The 15,685-nt window shown below is 40.1% G+C and overlaps 3 protein-coding genes across 8 annotated transcripts; 1 reads left to right on the forward strand and 2 right to left on the reverse strand.

Annotated features, from left to right (window-relative positions):
- Window positions 1-536: 536 nt before the first annotated feature.
- zgc:158398 (uncharacterized protein LOC568894 homolog) lies at window positions 537-5,220 on the reverse strand. Of its 6 annotated transcripts, XM_063490513.1 has the most exons (9): window positions 5,187-5,216; window positions 4,450-4,507; window positions 3,875-3,954; window positions 2,894-3,086; window positions 2,059-2,320; window positions 1,866-1,965; window positions 1,605-1,746; window positions 1,375-1,515; window positions 537-1,282 (listed from the first exon to the last, which is right to left on the reverse strand). In XM_063490513.1, the coding sequence occupies exons 4-9, from the start codon at window positions 3,053-3,055 to the stop codon at window positions 1,262-1,264; spliced, it is 828 nt and encodes a 275-aa protein (XP_063346583.1). In that variant the 5' UTR covers window positions 3,056-3,086; window positions 3,875-3,954; window positions 4,450-4,507; window positions 5,187-5,216; the 3' UTR covers window positions 537-1,261. The 6 variants fall into 6 exon arrangements, with proteins under 6 accessions (XP_063346583.1, XP_063346582.1, XP_063346581.1 ...); XM_063490512.1 differs by lacking the exon at window positions 5,187-5,216 and having other exon boundaries at window positions 3,632-3,954; window positions 4,450-4,852; XM_063490511.1 differs by lacking the exon at window positions 5,187-5,216 and having other exon boundaries at window positions 4,450-4,851.
- Window positions 5,221-5,265: 45 nt separating this feature from the next.
- LOC134639355 (piggyBac transposable element-derived protein 3-like) lies at window positions 5,266-6,913 on the forward strand. Its single transcript, XM_063490510.1, has 2 exons — window positions 5,266-5,688; window positions 5,786-6,913. Exons 1-2 carry the CDS (start codon window positions 5,359-5,361, stop codon window positions 6,899-6,901), a joined length of 1,446 nt encoding a protein of 481 aa, XP_063346580.1. The 5' UTR covers window positions 5,266-5,358; the 3' UTR covers window positions 6,902-6,913.
- A 4,047-nt stretch (window positions 6,914-10,960) lies between these two features.
- On the reverse strand, window positions 10,961-15,667 carry plbd2 (phospholipase B domain containing 2). Its single transcript, XM_063489363.1, has 12 exons — window positions 15,443-15,667; window positions 14,418-14,511; window positions 14,176-14,334; window positions 13,983-14,083; window positions 13,677-13,891; window positions 12,973-13,067; window positions 12,684-12,844; window positions 12,411-12,506; window positions 12,218-12,289; window positions 11,964-12,116; window positions 11,669-11,831; window positions 10,961-11,527 (listed from the first exon to the last, which is right to left on the reverse strand). The coding sequence occupies exons 1-12, from the start codon at window positions 15,661-15,663 to the stop codon at window positions 11,357-11,359; spliced, it is 1,701 nt and encodes a 566-aa protein (XP_063345433.1). The 5' UTR covers window positions 15,664-15,667; the 3' UTR covers window positions 10,961-11,356.
- Between the last annotated feature and the right edge of the window lie 18 nt (window positions 15,668-15,685).

The raw sequence follows: 15,685 nt of genomic DNA on the forward strand, positions 1-15,685 counted from the left end.
CAGTTAAAATAAAAACACACTGACAATTCACCTTAACCGTAACCCAGCAGTTGCAATGCTGATGAAACATTATTATGATTATTTGATAATAATTCTTCTACAGACATGTACAATATTGAATTACTATCCATCCATCCATCCATCCATCCATTCGCTTCCGCTTATCCTTTTCAGGGTCGAGGGGGGGTGCTGGAGCCTATCCCAGCTGTCACAGGGCGAGAGGCGGGGTACACCCTGGACAGGTCGCCAGTCTGTCACAGGGCTCCAGTCTGTCACAATTGAATTACTAATTTTACAAAATCCTTATACGTCCTTTCTTTCAGACACTTAAGGAAACATTGAATGAAATTAAAGGAAAAAATTTCCTCTTCGATTTCTGTTTTAAGAGGCCTTATATCAGAGAGAAATATGGCACTCACATAAACCTAAAATTAAACCTTGGTGGTGGAGATCCAAAACCTTCAGGTGGATAGAAAGATATTTAAATGATGCTTAAAAATAATTGCACAAGCAAAATGTATTTGAAGTTTTAAATGTCACTCACCTTCACATTCCCCTTAGCCTGGCTTTAGCCTTTATTGACATTACAGTTACAGTACAATACAGTGCTTACTGTAATACCTGTGTTTGACACTGACAAATGAATCACATTAGTCAACAAAACAGCCCAAGTAAAGCTATTCCTTCTACAGCAAAGAAAAATGTTTGAAACAGCATGACTGCAGTCATTTGTTGCTGAGAAGCGTAAAATCCTGTAGAAAAACAGTTCATAGCACTGCTAATTTCTATACACACACTCTTTACAGTGCCCAATGATCTGTTAATACTTTGTTATTAAACAAATAGAAGGCAAATATATTAGCAATTTTAACCCACATTTCATCCATTTTCTTCAGTCTTGAGCAATGTCTTCATCACCGCCTTATCATAACATTTTTGTCTTTTATTTTGAAAAGCACACCATAAATAATAAATTATAACTCATTTTCTACCATGGCCATGTTTCTCAAAATGATTTTACATATTACACATTCGTAATGTAGCAAAACTTGTGAGAGACAGGTAAATGGGTTCAAACTGTTCCAAGAGAGGTTGCTGTACCCTGACTTTAGTCCCAAGTATGAATTTAGGAGAGCTTTCTCCAAAGCAGCATTATACAAATATTTTCACAGTTAGTAGTACTCCAACAACAAACCAGCTTCTTCTGTAGGCTGTAGTTAGGCGTAGCCCTCTCTTTCCAACCATCAACCGATTTAATCGCTCAGCTGTCTATTAAGGGTTCCTGTAAATAAAGTAAAGTAGCAAAGTTAGGTTAAATAATCTGTATGGATTTCTCAGTAAAAAGGTTCTAAAAACCGAACGATCAAGACTTACACTTTGTTGGTTCAGTCCATTCCATTGGTTGCGGCGTTTTAGTGCATGTGGTTGACAAGCAGCTATACAGAGCATCAAACAAACTCCAAGGAGACACACACTGACTTCCAACAGATGTTGCACTGCCACACTCTGTTCCTCCTTTAGAAGTAGGAAATAAATGAGGGTACAAAACAAATCTCTGAATTGTGGCTAAATTAGCTATGCTGTTCATGTGCAACACACCCTACCTGTGTTAACATGACTGTAAGAGTGGGATCATCCTTGAAGTTCAGACTGTAGCAGGTTGGTGATGCTGTAGGTAGCTGGTTACTTGCCTCCACATAGAAGGATGAAATATTTTTCTCTGACTCAGGGCACTCTGGAGGACGACTTTATTAAAGTACATAACATTTATGAGTTTTCTGACTTTTTAGGTCACTGAGGAAAAGTCGTAGTTACACTGTAATTAAGTTAAGAAACATGTTCTTTACAGAACATGATAAACTTACACACTTGTTGGCAGGAGGTCACTTGGGGCACTTATAGTGAGGCAGGTGTAGCTACCATTGTCAGATAGAAACTCTAGTGTCAAATTAACATTTTCATTGCCTGGGGAGTAAAAAAAAAAATTACAATCAGAATGTAAGGTGATAAAAACTTTCACATAATTTCACACCCATAGCACTCCATGGCAAAACTAACCTCCAATAAGCAGCTGACTGGCTCTCAAGGTTGTATGTAGACTGAGATCTCTCAGCGAGACACTCGGAGAGCTGGAAGTCACAAGAGCAAGAGGAACCTTGAGATGTAAATGGGTGACAGAAGGAGGACTCTTTGCTGAGTTAACTGAGGTCTTTCTGTCCTCTTCCTGCTTGATTAGAGGTGATTGGACTGAGGAATTAAGCTCATTTGCTTTCACACATAGGCGGAATGTTGATAAGGAGGACAACACACGGTTCCAGTCCTATGAGAATAATAAAGTGCACAAATTACACACAGATACAATCAGGGCACAGAATGTGTGGGTATATTCAGTCACAGCCTGCACAGCATAATATTTCCTATGCACACCAGCACCAATTATCTATTTAGAGAAGGCATGGAGGAAAATTAGCTCAGTTTACTAAGGAAACCTACTATACTCATTCGCAGCTCCACGTTGTTATCTTCGGACTGATCTAAAGTTTCTTTGCACGAGTCACTGCTGTAAAAAAAAAAAATCCATATTTGTCTGACATCAGGCCTTGATTCATTCTCAATCTGAAACCAGTCATTTTAATTCCCCCATCTTCAAGGTACATTTCTTCTGAATTAATTGCCCCTCTGTATAGAATATTTGAGCCTCAAAAAGAACTAAGAGTAGAAAAAAATTGATACAGAGAGCTTAGAGCAGTCTGCAACCTAGGTTTTGACACAGGTTGATTGCACGTAAATATATGAAACTTCAGCCATGTTTATTGTGCATCCACTACTCTAATATATAGATGACAGAAAAGAGCAAAAACCCAAAATTGCTCCAGTTTAAATCACTCCTCACCTTTGTTATGTCAGGGTTAGGCAGAGTGTGAGTGTTGCTGTAAGAACTAAGGCAGAGAAATGAAATAGCCAGAGTTAGCAAACACAGGAAAAACGTAGTCCCTGGAGGATTCTGTGACACATAATCTCTAAGATTAGTCAGCGGCTGCCAGAAACCCATCATCAGGCTCCACAAACAGCGGAGATGTGGCGAGCTGTAAACAGAAGAGAAAATTTTCACATTACTTAAGTAATGGACCTTTTCATTATTATTAGGCAAGTTCAATACATCTGTTCTTCATAGAGGAAGACAATTTCAGTAGGAAACAAATGGAAGAGAGCCTGGAGAAGTAGAAGTATGCAGAGGAATGAAAGTCAGTAGAAGAAGAGAGAGTACGTGTGTGAATGAGAAGTAGACAGGTGGAGTGAAAGTGAAGCTGCAAGGAGCAGGGGTAGTGAAGGTGGACCTGTGTAAATAGATGGGGTCAACCATTCTAAACAACAAACATTGCATAAGAAGGGTGAAGAAGAGAGAACATAGAGACGGCAGGATGGAGACAAGTTTTAGGGGTGATTTGTAACAGTAGGATAGCAGCAAAAGCAGAAAGAGAAGGTTTACAAGATGCTAATGAGAACTGCTATAACTTTGGTTTGGAGACAGTGCCACTAACAAAAAGACAGCATTGTAGGGGGCAGAGTTAAAGATGTTAAGATTTTTACTGAGAGTGACCACAGAGACGATTCATGGATTCATATATACATGCAGGGGCAGGGGTGTGACAGAGGAGGATGCTCGGGTCAGAGTAATATGAGGCAGATTGGAAGTCCTAAAAAGAGAAAGAAGTCTGTTCAAACCCACTCCAAAAATGCTTTTAGCAGAGGTGGGTGCCTGTGTCCCACATTTTAGCCAGTGTTGCCCTCTTGGCTGTTTGACCTTTACTCTCCAGAATAATGCCTGTTCAGACTTTGGCACTGGGAGACCAGAAAGTTTATCTCCACTCACCTAACATCTAACTGTAATCTTCCTTGTTGGAAACAGAAAGCCAATCTTGGTCCAACAGACAGGCACCCTGTAGTGCAGTGCTACAGATAGTGTACATAAATATATATAATCATAAATATATACACAACAACTTTGGCATTGACACACATGCACATACATGGAGACATCATGTTTGAAGCAGTTAAACTTTTCTAATGAAAAGTCTTTGCATGGATCACCTAGTTATGTTCAGAGTGAGCATTAAGCTGTAGAAAATCTGTAACTTTTATTGTGGAAATACTATATAGCTACTGCTTAACAAAACAGGATATTTGGCATGTCTTTTCTCGAGCGGACCTCGTTTTCAACATAATCACATTTAGTTTGAGCAAAGCTGAAAACACGTACTCTCTGTCACGTGACTGTAGACAGTTAAATGCTTACTTATAAAAAAGAAGACGTCTATGTAGTAATTACATTAAATCAATGCTCTACGCAACAGGAAACGTACAACTAGTCTAACAACCAGCTTTACTGGCAAAGATTAACGCTCTTATGACGCTAACTAGCTAGCTTTCTGAAATATAACGTCATACCTCGAGCTCGTATGCTTGTTCACGTCTCCAGGCTTGGTAAAATACACCGGAATAGTTTCTTAAAGACAAGTAAACAAAAGTTTAAGGAAGTTCAGCAGTTAAATAGTGACACGACACCGCTGTCACTTTACGACAATACACTGCTATGACGACAACAAGGACTAGATCACATGACTTTAAATGGCTTGAATTTGTTTTTTTAAACGGGGGAAAAGCAAGCACACAGCAACAGCAGATATCATTATTGCTATCTTTATTCTTATTTTGAGCATTGGAAGGCAGGATAACACTGGCACTAAATGTTTATTAATGTGCATGTGGTGTTACGTTACCGACTATTTAAATATTCACATTTAGCTTGGAGAGTTTGCCACTGCTCAGAGTTCAGGTCATCGAAATAAAGTGCTGTTTACAGGAAGCATAGTTATAAGAAACCTTTTTGAGGGGGGGCAGAGAAAGATACAATTAATTTATTCTGATTGTTAATAGGGTTTTGAATGTTTCAAGTAAAAACATTTTTAAGGCATCTGCGTAATTCACCCAAACAGGTGTTTTCTTTTATTTACACAGCAAGAGTTTTTAACATGGATAGTCTAGAGTTTGCAGACATCTTTGTCACTGTTCCGCTGGCATTTTTTCATAATTCTATTTGATGAGTTAGAGATCAAATAAAGCTAAGTGACTGAAATAATAAGAAAGTGCCTGGCTTTTAAATAATGTAACGCTCACTCACTCACTCTCACACACGCATTTGGAGCAGCCTTCGTCGCGTTGCTATGACGTAATCGGCCTGTGACTGTGTATGTGTAGGAGTGGCTGTAGTGACAGTGGCATTGCATTACTACAGCGCAGTGCTGTGCACAAAAGCAGACCGACCAGGCGGGAGAATTTCTGAGAACGCACATCAGGATGGCCTCCGTATCACTGCCACGCAGGAAGAACCTCTCCACGCAACAGGCTTTGGCCTTGCTTCAGGAAATGGACGAAGCAGACTCTGATGGAGGAGAGGTTTCATTTGTCCAGCAGGCCACTGATACCTCCTCAGAAGAATCTGAAAAGGAGACGGAACAAGAACCCAACATGCCTCCAAGGAAGAGGCCCCGTGGTACTGGAAAGCCCAGCCAGAGCCACACGGCAAAAGACGGCACTGTGTGGGCAGAGGAGGACATTGGAATGCCCAGTGCAGTAGCAAATCGCTCGTGCTTCACTTCGCAAGCTGGACCCACAGAGTCTGCTAAGGTTTATCATTGCCATATTACATATGATATTTATATAAACCCATTTAGAGTGAGGTTCATGTAAATTTACTATTCTCTATTTGTTTATCTTCCAACAGCGTAAGATTACAAGTGTGCTCCAAAGCTGCCTTTGCCTGTTAGACATGGAAATGCTGCAGACCATCAGGGAGTGTACGGTCCATCAAGCCCGCAGAACAGAGCCGGACTGGAATTTGTCAGTTCATGAACTGATGGCATTCATTTCAATTCTGTTTGTAAGACCAATCATGTGTCCCGTTGGTGCCATTGTGGATTGCTGGTCAGAAAGATTTCTGGTGCCAGTAATCAAAGAGACAATGCCCCGAGATAGATTCATTTCAATTATGCAACACCTTCGATTTGATGACAAGGACACGCGGGCAGAACGGGTGAAAACCGACAAATTTGCAGCAATCTCCGACATCTGGACACGCTTCAACGAGAACTGTGCTAAGAGTTTCACTCCAGGAGAACACATGACCATAGATGAACAGCTGTTCCCTACCAAGGTTCGTTGTCCATTCACACAGTATATCGCAACCAAGCCAGACAAATATGGGATCAAGTTCTGGATGGCCACGGATTTGGACACCAAATATGTCTGCAGTGCATCTCCTTACTTGGGAAAGGACCCCAGTCATCAGAAGGGAGAGAGGCTGGCAGAGAACATGGTCATGAAACTGATGGAGCCGTTTTTGGATGATGGGAGAAATGTCACAACGCACAATTTCTTTACTTCACTGTCACTGTCGCACAGACTGCTGCAGCGCAAAACAACGTTACTGGGCACAGTGAATAAAGTCCGGCATGAACTTCCTCAACTTGCGCGGATGTATTCCGTAAGAGCAGCAACACGCAGGTGGCCAGTAGCGGTTTTCTACAATATGCTGGACCTGGCGGCGGTGAATGCCTACATTTTGTACAAGGCATGTACAGGGTGGACAGGCAAAAGAAGATTGTTTCTGAGTCTTCTAGCTCAGGAACTTCGTTGCCGATTCATGCAGCACAAGGAAAAATTAGCACAGAGGCAGGCTGCTGCAGCTGCTGTGCCAGGGACTGTAAAGACAACGCAGTGCCAGGTGCAAGAGAGCTGCAACAGGAATCGCAGCAGGTTTACCTGTGCAACATGTCAGAAATTCACCTGTGCCAAATGCAGGGATGATGGACACTGGGTCTGCAAACGCTGTAAAGTTTGAAACACTTTGAAATAAAACACACTTGTGTACCCATATATTGTGAATGTGTGTCTTTTGTATCGATATGGCAGGAATTTCTGAAGGTTGTAACACAGAGGTTTGGCCTGCCTTGGATCTGAGTAAACAAATGCCAATGTTGCGCACACACACACACACACACACACACACACACACACACAGCAAATCTGCATTTATTAGTCCCACAAGTGGAAAATCTGCATTGTCATTGCAGAAAAGTGGACAGTGCAAGACAAAAGCAGCAAAAATAAAAATTGCAAAGAGTACAGTATAGAAAGTGCACTATACAAACAATCTGGAAACATAAATATGGACACGTGTATTGAAAAATATTGGTGTGTCACACACACAAATATATATGTATGTGTGTGTGTGTATAACTAGACTTTATGCATATTATGTAAGGTGTGGCTATATAAATATATGTACAACTCTGTGTATATATGTTTATGGACAGGCATGCAATGTAGTGACAAGGATTGACAAGAACTAATATTGCATATGAGAAATATTGCACATAGAAAGTACCATGGTGTATTGTAGGCTGCAGGTAAGGAAAGACCTGAATCTCTCCTGGTTGGGGGTTGGGGGAGGGTGTGTTTGCACAACAAAAGCAGGAGAACAATGTAGCTGAAGGCCTGTGAAAATCTCAGCGGGGTGCTAGGAGGTGTTAGGTTCAGGGGAATTTACGCAAATTTGCGCAGGGCTAGTAAATCTAGTAGTAGGGACTTGCACCAGGAAAAAAAAAAGGCTCAGTAATTCTAGTGTTAATTGAGACAGCTTTAGTTCACCTGTGGCTTTTTTTGCCCATCTGTGCTGCATCTTCCTAATTACCTCATGTGTGTATTAACCTAACATTTTAGAGTCTCAAACTGTTAATATATCCAGAATATTCAGTGGTAGCAATACCAAATTTGTTTCAGCAGAAAGTCTGAGGCAGCTTCTGCCAAATGTTGAATCAAATTCATTCTGCTGGAGTTGTATTGTGTCACGGTCTGTGGGAGCAGACTGTGTGAAGTGTGAATTTGGAGTTCTATTTGCATGGTCTCTTATATATGAACATAACTTTACACCCCATACGTATTGGACTAATAGGAACATAGTGCATAAAAATAAATCATAATTTTTCTCTAGTTGGGTTGAGAAACGGATTGTTTTAGTGAATCAGTTGTTTAATCCTAATGGGCAGCTTATGTCTTATTCAGAATTCTTAAACACTTATAAATTTCTTGCCACACCCAAAGAATATGGCATATGCTTTGATTTGATTGATTATAATTTGGGTATTATAATGCTATTTAAAGAAATTCAACCTTGTATATCACCTGTTTCTCTCCCCAATCCTGTGGATTCACACATAGGAAGAATCTGTCTAACAAACCATAGTAAAGGTAATAAGAATCTTCGTGCTTTGTTCCAGAGAGAATCTCTGTCTGTTCCATACGTGATTTCTTATTGGAATTCCTTTGTCAGTGACATTACTTGAAAAAGAGTATGGACAATTCCTAACAAGCATCTTGTAAGCAATAAAGTAAAAGAAGTTTCATTCAAAATACTTCATAAATATTATCCTGCTAATCATTATATGACAAAGTTCAAAAGGGACATAAATCTGAACTGTGGATTTTGTGGAAGCCAACCTGAGACCGTGCAGCACCTCTTCCGGATCTGTTGACATACTAGAACGTCTTGGAAAGACTTCAGTAAATTCATTACTGGACAGCTCTACAAGGACTTTACTCTGAAATTGGAAAATGTTGTATTTTGTTTCTTTTGAAGGCAAAAAAGATGTATACTTTATAATAAACTTGTTAGTTACCTTAGCTAAATTTTATTTCCACAAATGCAAATACAGTAGCCAAAAGCCTAATTTTAAACACTACTATAATGATACTCTATCTTACATGAAATTGATTAGTGGATCACTTAATAAAAAGGCTATAAAAACAATTACTATTTGTACTAAAACTACAAATTATTTGAATGTATGTAACTGTTTATATTACACCCCTGGCATATGTTAATTGTATTCTAATTTGTATATATTCTCTGTATACTGTTGCTTAATAAAGCTCTGGGGGAAAAAAAGAAGCATGAATTGTGGACCCAAATGCAGACACAAAGGGATGCAGAACTTGACTTGAATGTTAAACAGAAGACGAGCCTTTATTATGGCTGATTGCAAGAAAACACAATCAAGGCAACATGGGCTGTGGTGAAAACTAAAATAGAACCAAAACTGGAAACACTAGGAAAGACTATGAACATGACTTTGCACTGGGACATGAGAGGAACTATGACACTAAAAAACATGAACCAGAAACGTGAACGTGCCCCAAACAAAAATCATGAAAACCTTCACGCGACGTGTGGTAACACAGACAATCTGACGAAGACTGAAAGGAAACACAAAGACTAAATACACACAGGAGGTGATCAGGGAAGTGAAAATGTGAGGAAACAGCCAACTAGATGAACATATTGATGCCACAGGGAAGTGTAAACTAAGCACATAGAATATGGAAACAAGACTTTCAAAAATAAACAGGAAACATGACAGGATGCAGACATGACACAACTTAACAACCTGAACCATACAGACATGAAACAAGACAGGTTAGACACATTAACCAACAAGGGAGACTTAACAGAGGTGATGACACCAAGGAATCTAAATAAACAATGGACTATAACTAGGCAACCTAGGAGACTATAACTAGATGGACTTAACCATAAACAATGAATAACAATATACAAGGAAACTCAGATCCAAACTAATAACAGGCACAACAAGAACTTAACATACCTTCAATATACCTAAGAAAAGAAATATAAGAATAAACTTGAAGTGCTGGGTCACAGAACCAGCCACTGACATATTGGTAACTCATTGAAGTGTTATTGGGTATTCATAACCAGCCACTTTGCGCATACAGTGAGTGAAAGCATTGGGTGAACTGTTGTGTGTCCTGTTGCTTCTTCTCTTGAAGCAACTGTTGATTTCTGTGCAGTGTTTCATTAAGAGTTGTTTGGAGCATTTTGTATTTTTCCTCCATGTCTTCAAGTTTCCAAACCATTTCTTCCTCTTTTATGTTCTGCTGTTCTTTCTCGTGAAGAAACTCTTTATTTCTGTGCAGCGTTTTATTGAGCTTTATTTGCAGCATTCTGCATTTTTCCTCCGTGTTTTCAAGCTTGCAGTTCATTTCTTTCTGTTTTACGTCCAATTGCTTGTACTCTTGAAGCAACTGTTGATTTTTGTGCAGTGTTTTATTGTGCTTTATCTGCAGCGCTCTGTATTTTTCCTCCTTGCCTTGGAGTTTGCACTGCATGTCTCTCTGCTCTATGTCCTGCTGTTCTTTCTCTTGGAGGATTTCTTTAAGTTTTTTCCATAGCTTGATCAAGTCTTTCTTGCAAGTCTTCGTTGTGTTCCTTGATGTTATGGAGCTTGCAATTCATTTTTTTTCTGTTGTGTGTCCTGTTGCTCCTTTTCTTGAAGCAACTGTTGATTTCTGTGCAGTGTTTCATTAAGAGTTGTTTGGAGCATTTTGTATTTTTCCTCCATGTCTGCAAGTTTGCAAACCATTTCTTCCTCTTTTATGTCCTGCTGTTCTTTCTCGTGAAGAAACTCTTTATTTGTCTGCGGTGTTTTATCGAGCCTTATTTGCAGGACACTGCATTTTTCTTCCATGTCTTTAAGCTTGCAGTCCATTTCTTTCTGTTTTGTGTCATGCTGCTTGTTCTCTTGAAGCAACTGTTGATTTTTGTGCAGTGTTTTATTATGCTTTACATGCAGCGCTCTGTATTTTTCCTCCATGCCTTGGAGTTTGCACTGCATGTCTCTTGGCTCTATGTCCTGCTGTTCTTTCTCTTGGAGGATGTCTTTATTTTTTCCAGAGCTTCATCAAGCTTTACTTTGAGCTCCTGATTCTCTTTGACCATTTTTCCTGTTTTGTTTTATTTCACACACACACACACACACACACACACACACACACACACACACACACACACACACACACACACACGTCTTTTAAAAAGAAGTGATCGCTCTGTTTTTTATTTAAAAAGTTATTTACAAAAAATCTAAACTTCAGAAAATACTGAATAACTCAAAAATGATTTATCCCAGGATTAAAACATTTGCAACAACGGTTACAGAAAATGTTCATCAGCATAAATGTAAGTAATAATACTTGGTGATTTCTCCACAGAAAGGTGCATACTTATTGGGTTTATTATATTGGTTTTCACATATTTTGCATGAGAAAGAGAAATGCAAAAAAAAAAAAAAAAAAAAAAATCTAATTTTGTGTCTTCTTATTCAAATAGAGGTACATTATTAATCTCTGTACCACTTAAAGATTTCTGTGAGAAGCAGTGATGACTGTTTTTCTGCCATTTCCCTTTGTCCAACAGAGCTGGAACTACTGATGCCAGTTAAGGAGTCCAGGTGACTTTTATAGGCTTGAAACGCCATACATCAGGCTGACCCATGTGTAGCAGGTCTTTGTAGGGGGAAGAGCTCCACTGGAAGGGTGGCACTTGGTCCCAGGTTGGACCGCTCACTGCCACCATGCCGTACTCTCGGAACATCTCGTAGGAGGTCAGCTGCAAAGAATCACACACAATGGATCAAACTCAGTGAACATCTCTTTTAAACTCATTTTTACTTATGGCAAACCAAAAAAAATCTTCAGGGTGCATGATGGGTAAAAGGGTTAGGGCAAAGGGAGATGTGAAAATGAAAACCTTCATGTCTGTTCCTCCGTGTGGTCTCTGCTTTAAGGCGCCAAATGGATATGTTCCATTAGCTGGGTTCAGGTCTGACCGCGCTGAGATCGCATTCTCTCCGTTCTCAGGTGGATCACAGCCGTCACACTTTGAGAGTGGATCTTCCTTAAAGTTATTATACCTGAGGAGGAACAGTGCATCTCATAAATTAAGAGACCTTTTTTGCCCTAACTTTCAAAAACTACAACATCTATTAGAGATCGTTTGTTTTGGGAATACAAATCTCCAAACATGTGCAACACACAGATCGTACCTCATGAGGCGGACCATTGAGTCCACATCTGTAACATCTGTCTGGTTTCTCCGGAAAATCTGAGCCCGAGGATTCTGGTCCAGAGAGAACCACGGGCCAAACTTCTCAACCAACTCATTGCAGCCACTCTTATTAAATATCTCCACATAGTACCTTCATAAAGATATTTGGAAGTATGGACAAAAGAAAAGACATATGCATAATCTGAAGTACAGATTAACATTCACCTTAATGTTTGCATACCAAATACTTACGGTATGTTGTAACTAGCCCAGTATCCTTTCTTCAGCAGTTCCTGAGTTTTATCAGCGTAAATGATGAGTCCTCTGCAGCATTGGAAAAAATAAAATGCTTGTTTTAAGGTCAGATCTGATAGGGTTATATATTGTCAATAGAAACACTGAATAAATGATCTATTTTGATCAAAGTTCGGGTGCTGTAACTTACGGAATCTGCTCCAACACGACAAAGAGCCCTTCTGTGATGTCAGTCTTCCCTGGAGTGAAGAGGTTGTAGTTGACAATCATCCACTGGTTGTTGTAACTGCAAAGCACAGTTAAAAGTGGCCTTCTTTTCACTAATACGCACGACACGGACAAAACAAAATGTTACATAATCTGGTCTTCAGTGAGGATTATCAACACAAGCTAAAAAGCAGAACAGTCTGGAGCTTTGTCAGCAGATCAAACAGTTTCTTTTTGATGATTAAAACTAACTCACGTTCCACTGTTGTACTTCGTGAAAATGTCTGCCCAGTCCTTGCCAGTAGCAGCGAGTCGATTTGCAACAATGTTCCTCAGCCACTCCATGACTGTTCCAGTGGGCTGAACATATTTCCAGAGAGCAGGGTTGCTGTTGCCAATGGTGGTTTCCAAAGTAACCTACAGACAGAAAAAGAAAGAAAAAAAATAAAAGCAGTAAGATCCATCTTCTCTGGGGATGACAGCTTTCCCTTTTAAAAAAAAAAATCATATTCTGTTATATAATGTCAAATATAAAGAGATCTTACCAAGCCGCTGCTTAGGATATAAAAGTCATCCCCAGAGAAGATGGATCCAGGGTAGGATGAGAACGCCTGAGTTCTTCCAGGAAGAACATAGTTGTCTGAAAAACATGAGAGCACGTGCTGAAGTCACACTATCAACTAGTCCCTAAAATAATTACATCAAAAATGGTGCTAGGGTACTTTTGGGGTTTTAAACGTGCATTAAAGAACTAAAAAGTCAAGCATTTAAGGACATATCTAATTGTTTTGCCATTATATAAAAAAATTGGGACCATTGTTTTTGTATTGTAAATCTGAAAAGTAGAGTGAGCGGGTATCTAGAAACAGCAACAGCTAAACTGGAAAAATGAACCAGCACCTAAAACCCCCCAAAGCAAAGCAAAACAAAACAAAAAAACGCTCACAATGAACACTTTATATATGGGCTTAAAAAAGTTTTGTGGCTTTCCCTCAGACCCCGAGGGAATCATTAAGTAAGTAAGTTATTTATATGACGCCTTTCAGCTCCATATTAAACATCCTTTCTCCAGTATATCCACTATCCCTCCTCTGCACATGTCCAAATCATCCAACCTTTGCCTCTCTAACTTTGTTGTCACTCAACCTGATCTGTCCCTCTGATGTGCTCATTTCTAATCTCGTCTCTCCTGATCAATCTCAATGAATCTTATCATCAATCAGGAGGCAGACTTGCGTCAATTAATTACCTAGAGAAGAAACTTTAAAGGCAAAAATGTATTTCTTCATTATGCGCAGCATGGCCTGGTAGGTGTTCCAGGTGTCATGTGACACCAGCAGTTCCTTATTGTTAGGCAGAAGCTTAATCAGTGCAGAGCAGGAGCCAGAGCCAATGGGTCGGGTTTGACTGGATTTATTCAGAGCCGATTCCAGGTCCTCAAGGTCTCCGCCCATTTGGAAAAGTCTGTTTGGGCAACAGCAAGTGAAAGTTTAAAATCTCAGCAAAAGAGGGTAAAACATGTTTGAATGATACAGAAGAGGAGATAACTACTTACAGGAAGCCAAATGGGTTGAGGGAGAATGACCCTATTGGCAAAGACAGCTGATCATTGTAGCTGTCCTCCAAACCTTTGAGCTGCAGCAATGCCAGACGCACCTGATGAAGAAACAGATAGCACAAAGTCTGATTTCTGGCCTTTAAAAAAGCTTGTCATGTAAGGGATTTTTTTTCAGTCCTGCTCATTGTACCTGGTACCAGTAGGGTGAGTTTGGATTTTTCTCTATTTGGTCCTGAATCCACTGCATGTTGGTTATGATGAAAGACTTAAGGCGCTCGCAGTAGGCAGATTCATACATCAAGGGTTCACAGTAACCCATTAGAGTGTTCATCCAGTGTTTATAGATCAGCTAAAAAACACCAGCATACCTACTCATTAGAATAATTAAACCAAAAATATTTTAACTTCTGACCAAATGAGGGTTAGACTGACCTGAGACGTTACTGCAGCCTCAACTGCACCTGCAGCGTAAGCCTGGATGCTGTCGTTGTACCGACTGCTGGTAGTCACCTCCAAGAAAGACCAGCTGAAAGAGAGAGCATAAAAATGTAAAACGATCTCCAGAAAACAAAAATAGATTTATGAAGTTTACAGCACTGTGCAAAAACCTTGAGCCACCCCCCATTTGTTTACATTTTGCTAGGAAAATAGGTGGTTCAGCGCTCCCGATGCACGCGCGCACACAAATTGCAATGGAACAGCCCAATACAACCATCGTGACAGTCTGGTTGTATATTCAAAAATTCATTAAAAATCATTGTTAATAGTTGATGTCCAACTTTCAACACATCCCTCCTCTGGGACACCTACTGTACCTCTGTGCCAACTGCCAAGTTTCGGCCAGATTTACTGTAGAATTCCTCAGATATTAAAGCAAACTTGTATTCAATGCAATACAGTCATATAACCTTGTTTGCACATAAGGCGCTACCGTAAAGACTGGTGTAAAAGCGCAAGGAAATTTATGCGGCGGAGAAGAAGCGGCTGGCTTGACCGCGGCTCACAAATGACTGCTCACTTGACCGCGGTTAAACCAGTGGTGGGGAACTCCAGGCCTCAAGGGCCGTGTCCTGCAGGTTTTAGACGTGTCCTTTAGCCAACACCGATGATTTAAATGGCTAAATGACCTACTCAACATGTCTTGAGGTTCTCCAGAGGCCTGGTAATGAACTAATCATTTGATTCAGGCGTGCTGACCCAAGGTGATATCTAAAACATGCAGGACACCGGACCTTGAGTTCTTCACCCTTGCATTAAACGATTAACCGAATAATTGAAACAACAACAGGAGCCAACGCTGCAACACGCTTTTCCTTACTTTCTGTAAGAAACTGCAGCACTGACCCAGCTTGACCATTCACCAAAGACCTATTTCAAGCACAAACCGCACAGACAAACCGAGCCTTTAGAGGCAAATACTTTACATTTTAGACCAAGAACAGCCTCTAAACACTCACCCTGACGTTTCAATATCATCAGTGAAATTCGCCCAAGCCACAAAATCCTCCTGATATCCCTCTATGACAGACAGCTGTCCGGTTTGCTTGTCGATCACAGCCGTTCGTATTTCTGCTCGAACGGCCGCAAACAAACAAAACAAAAGCAGAAACATCTTTAAAAGATCTAAAACCTCTGTAAAACTTCTAACACGATCAGCTCCGTTCCGCCTGCACGCCATGTTTACATGAACAAATCATGTG

The sequence above is a fragment of the Pelmatolapia mariae genome, linkage group LG12 (genome assembly GCF_036321145.2).
Source record: "Pelmatolapia mariae isolate MD_Pm_ZW linkage group LG12, Pm_UMD_F_2, whole genome shotgun sequence".
NCBI lineage: Eukaryota > Metazoa > Chordata > Actinopteri > Cichliformes > Cichlidae > Pelmatolapia > Pelmatolapia mariae.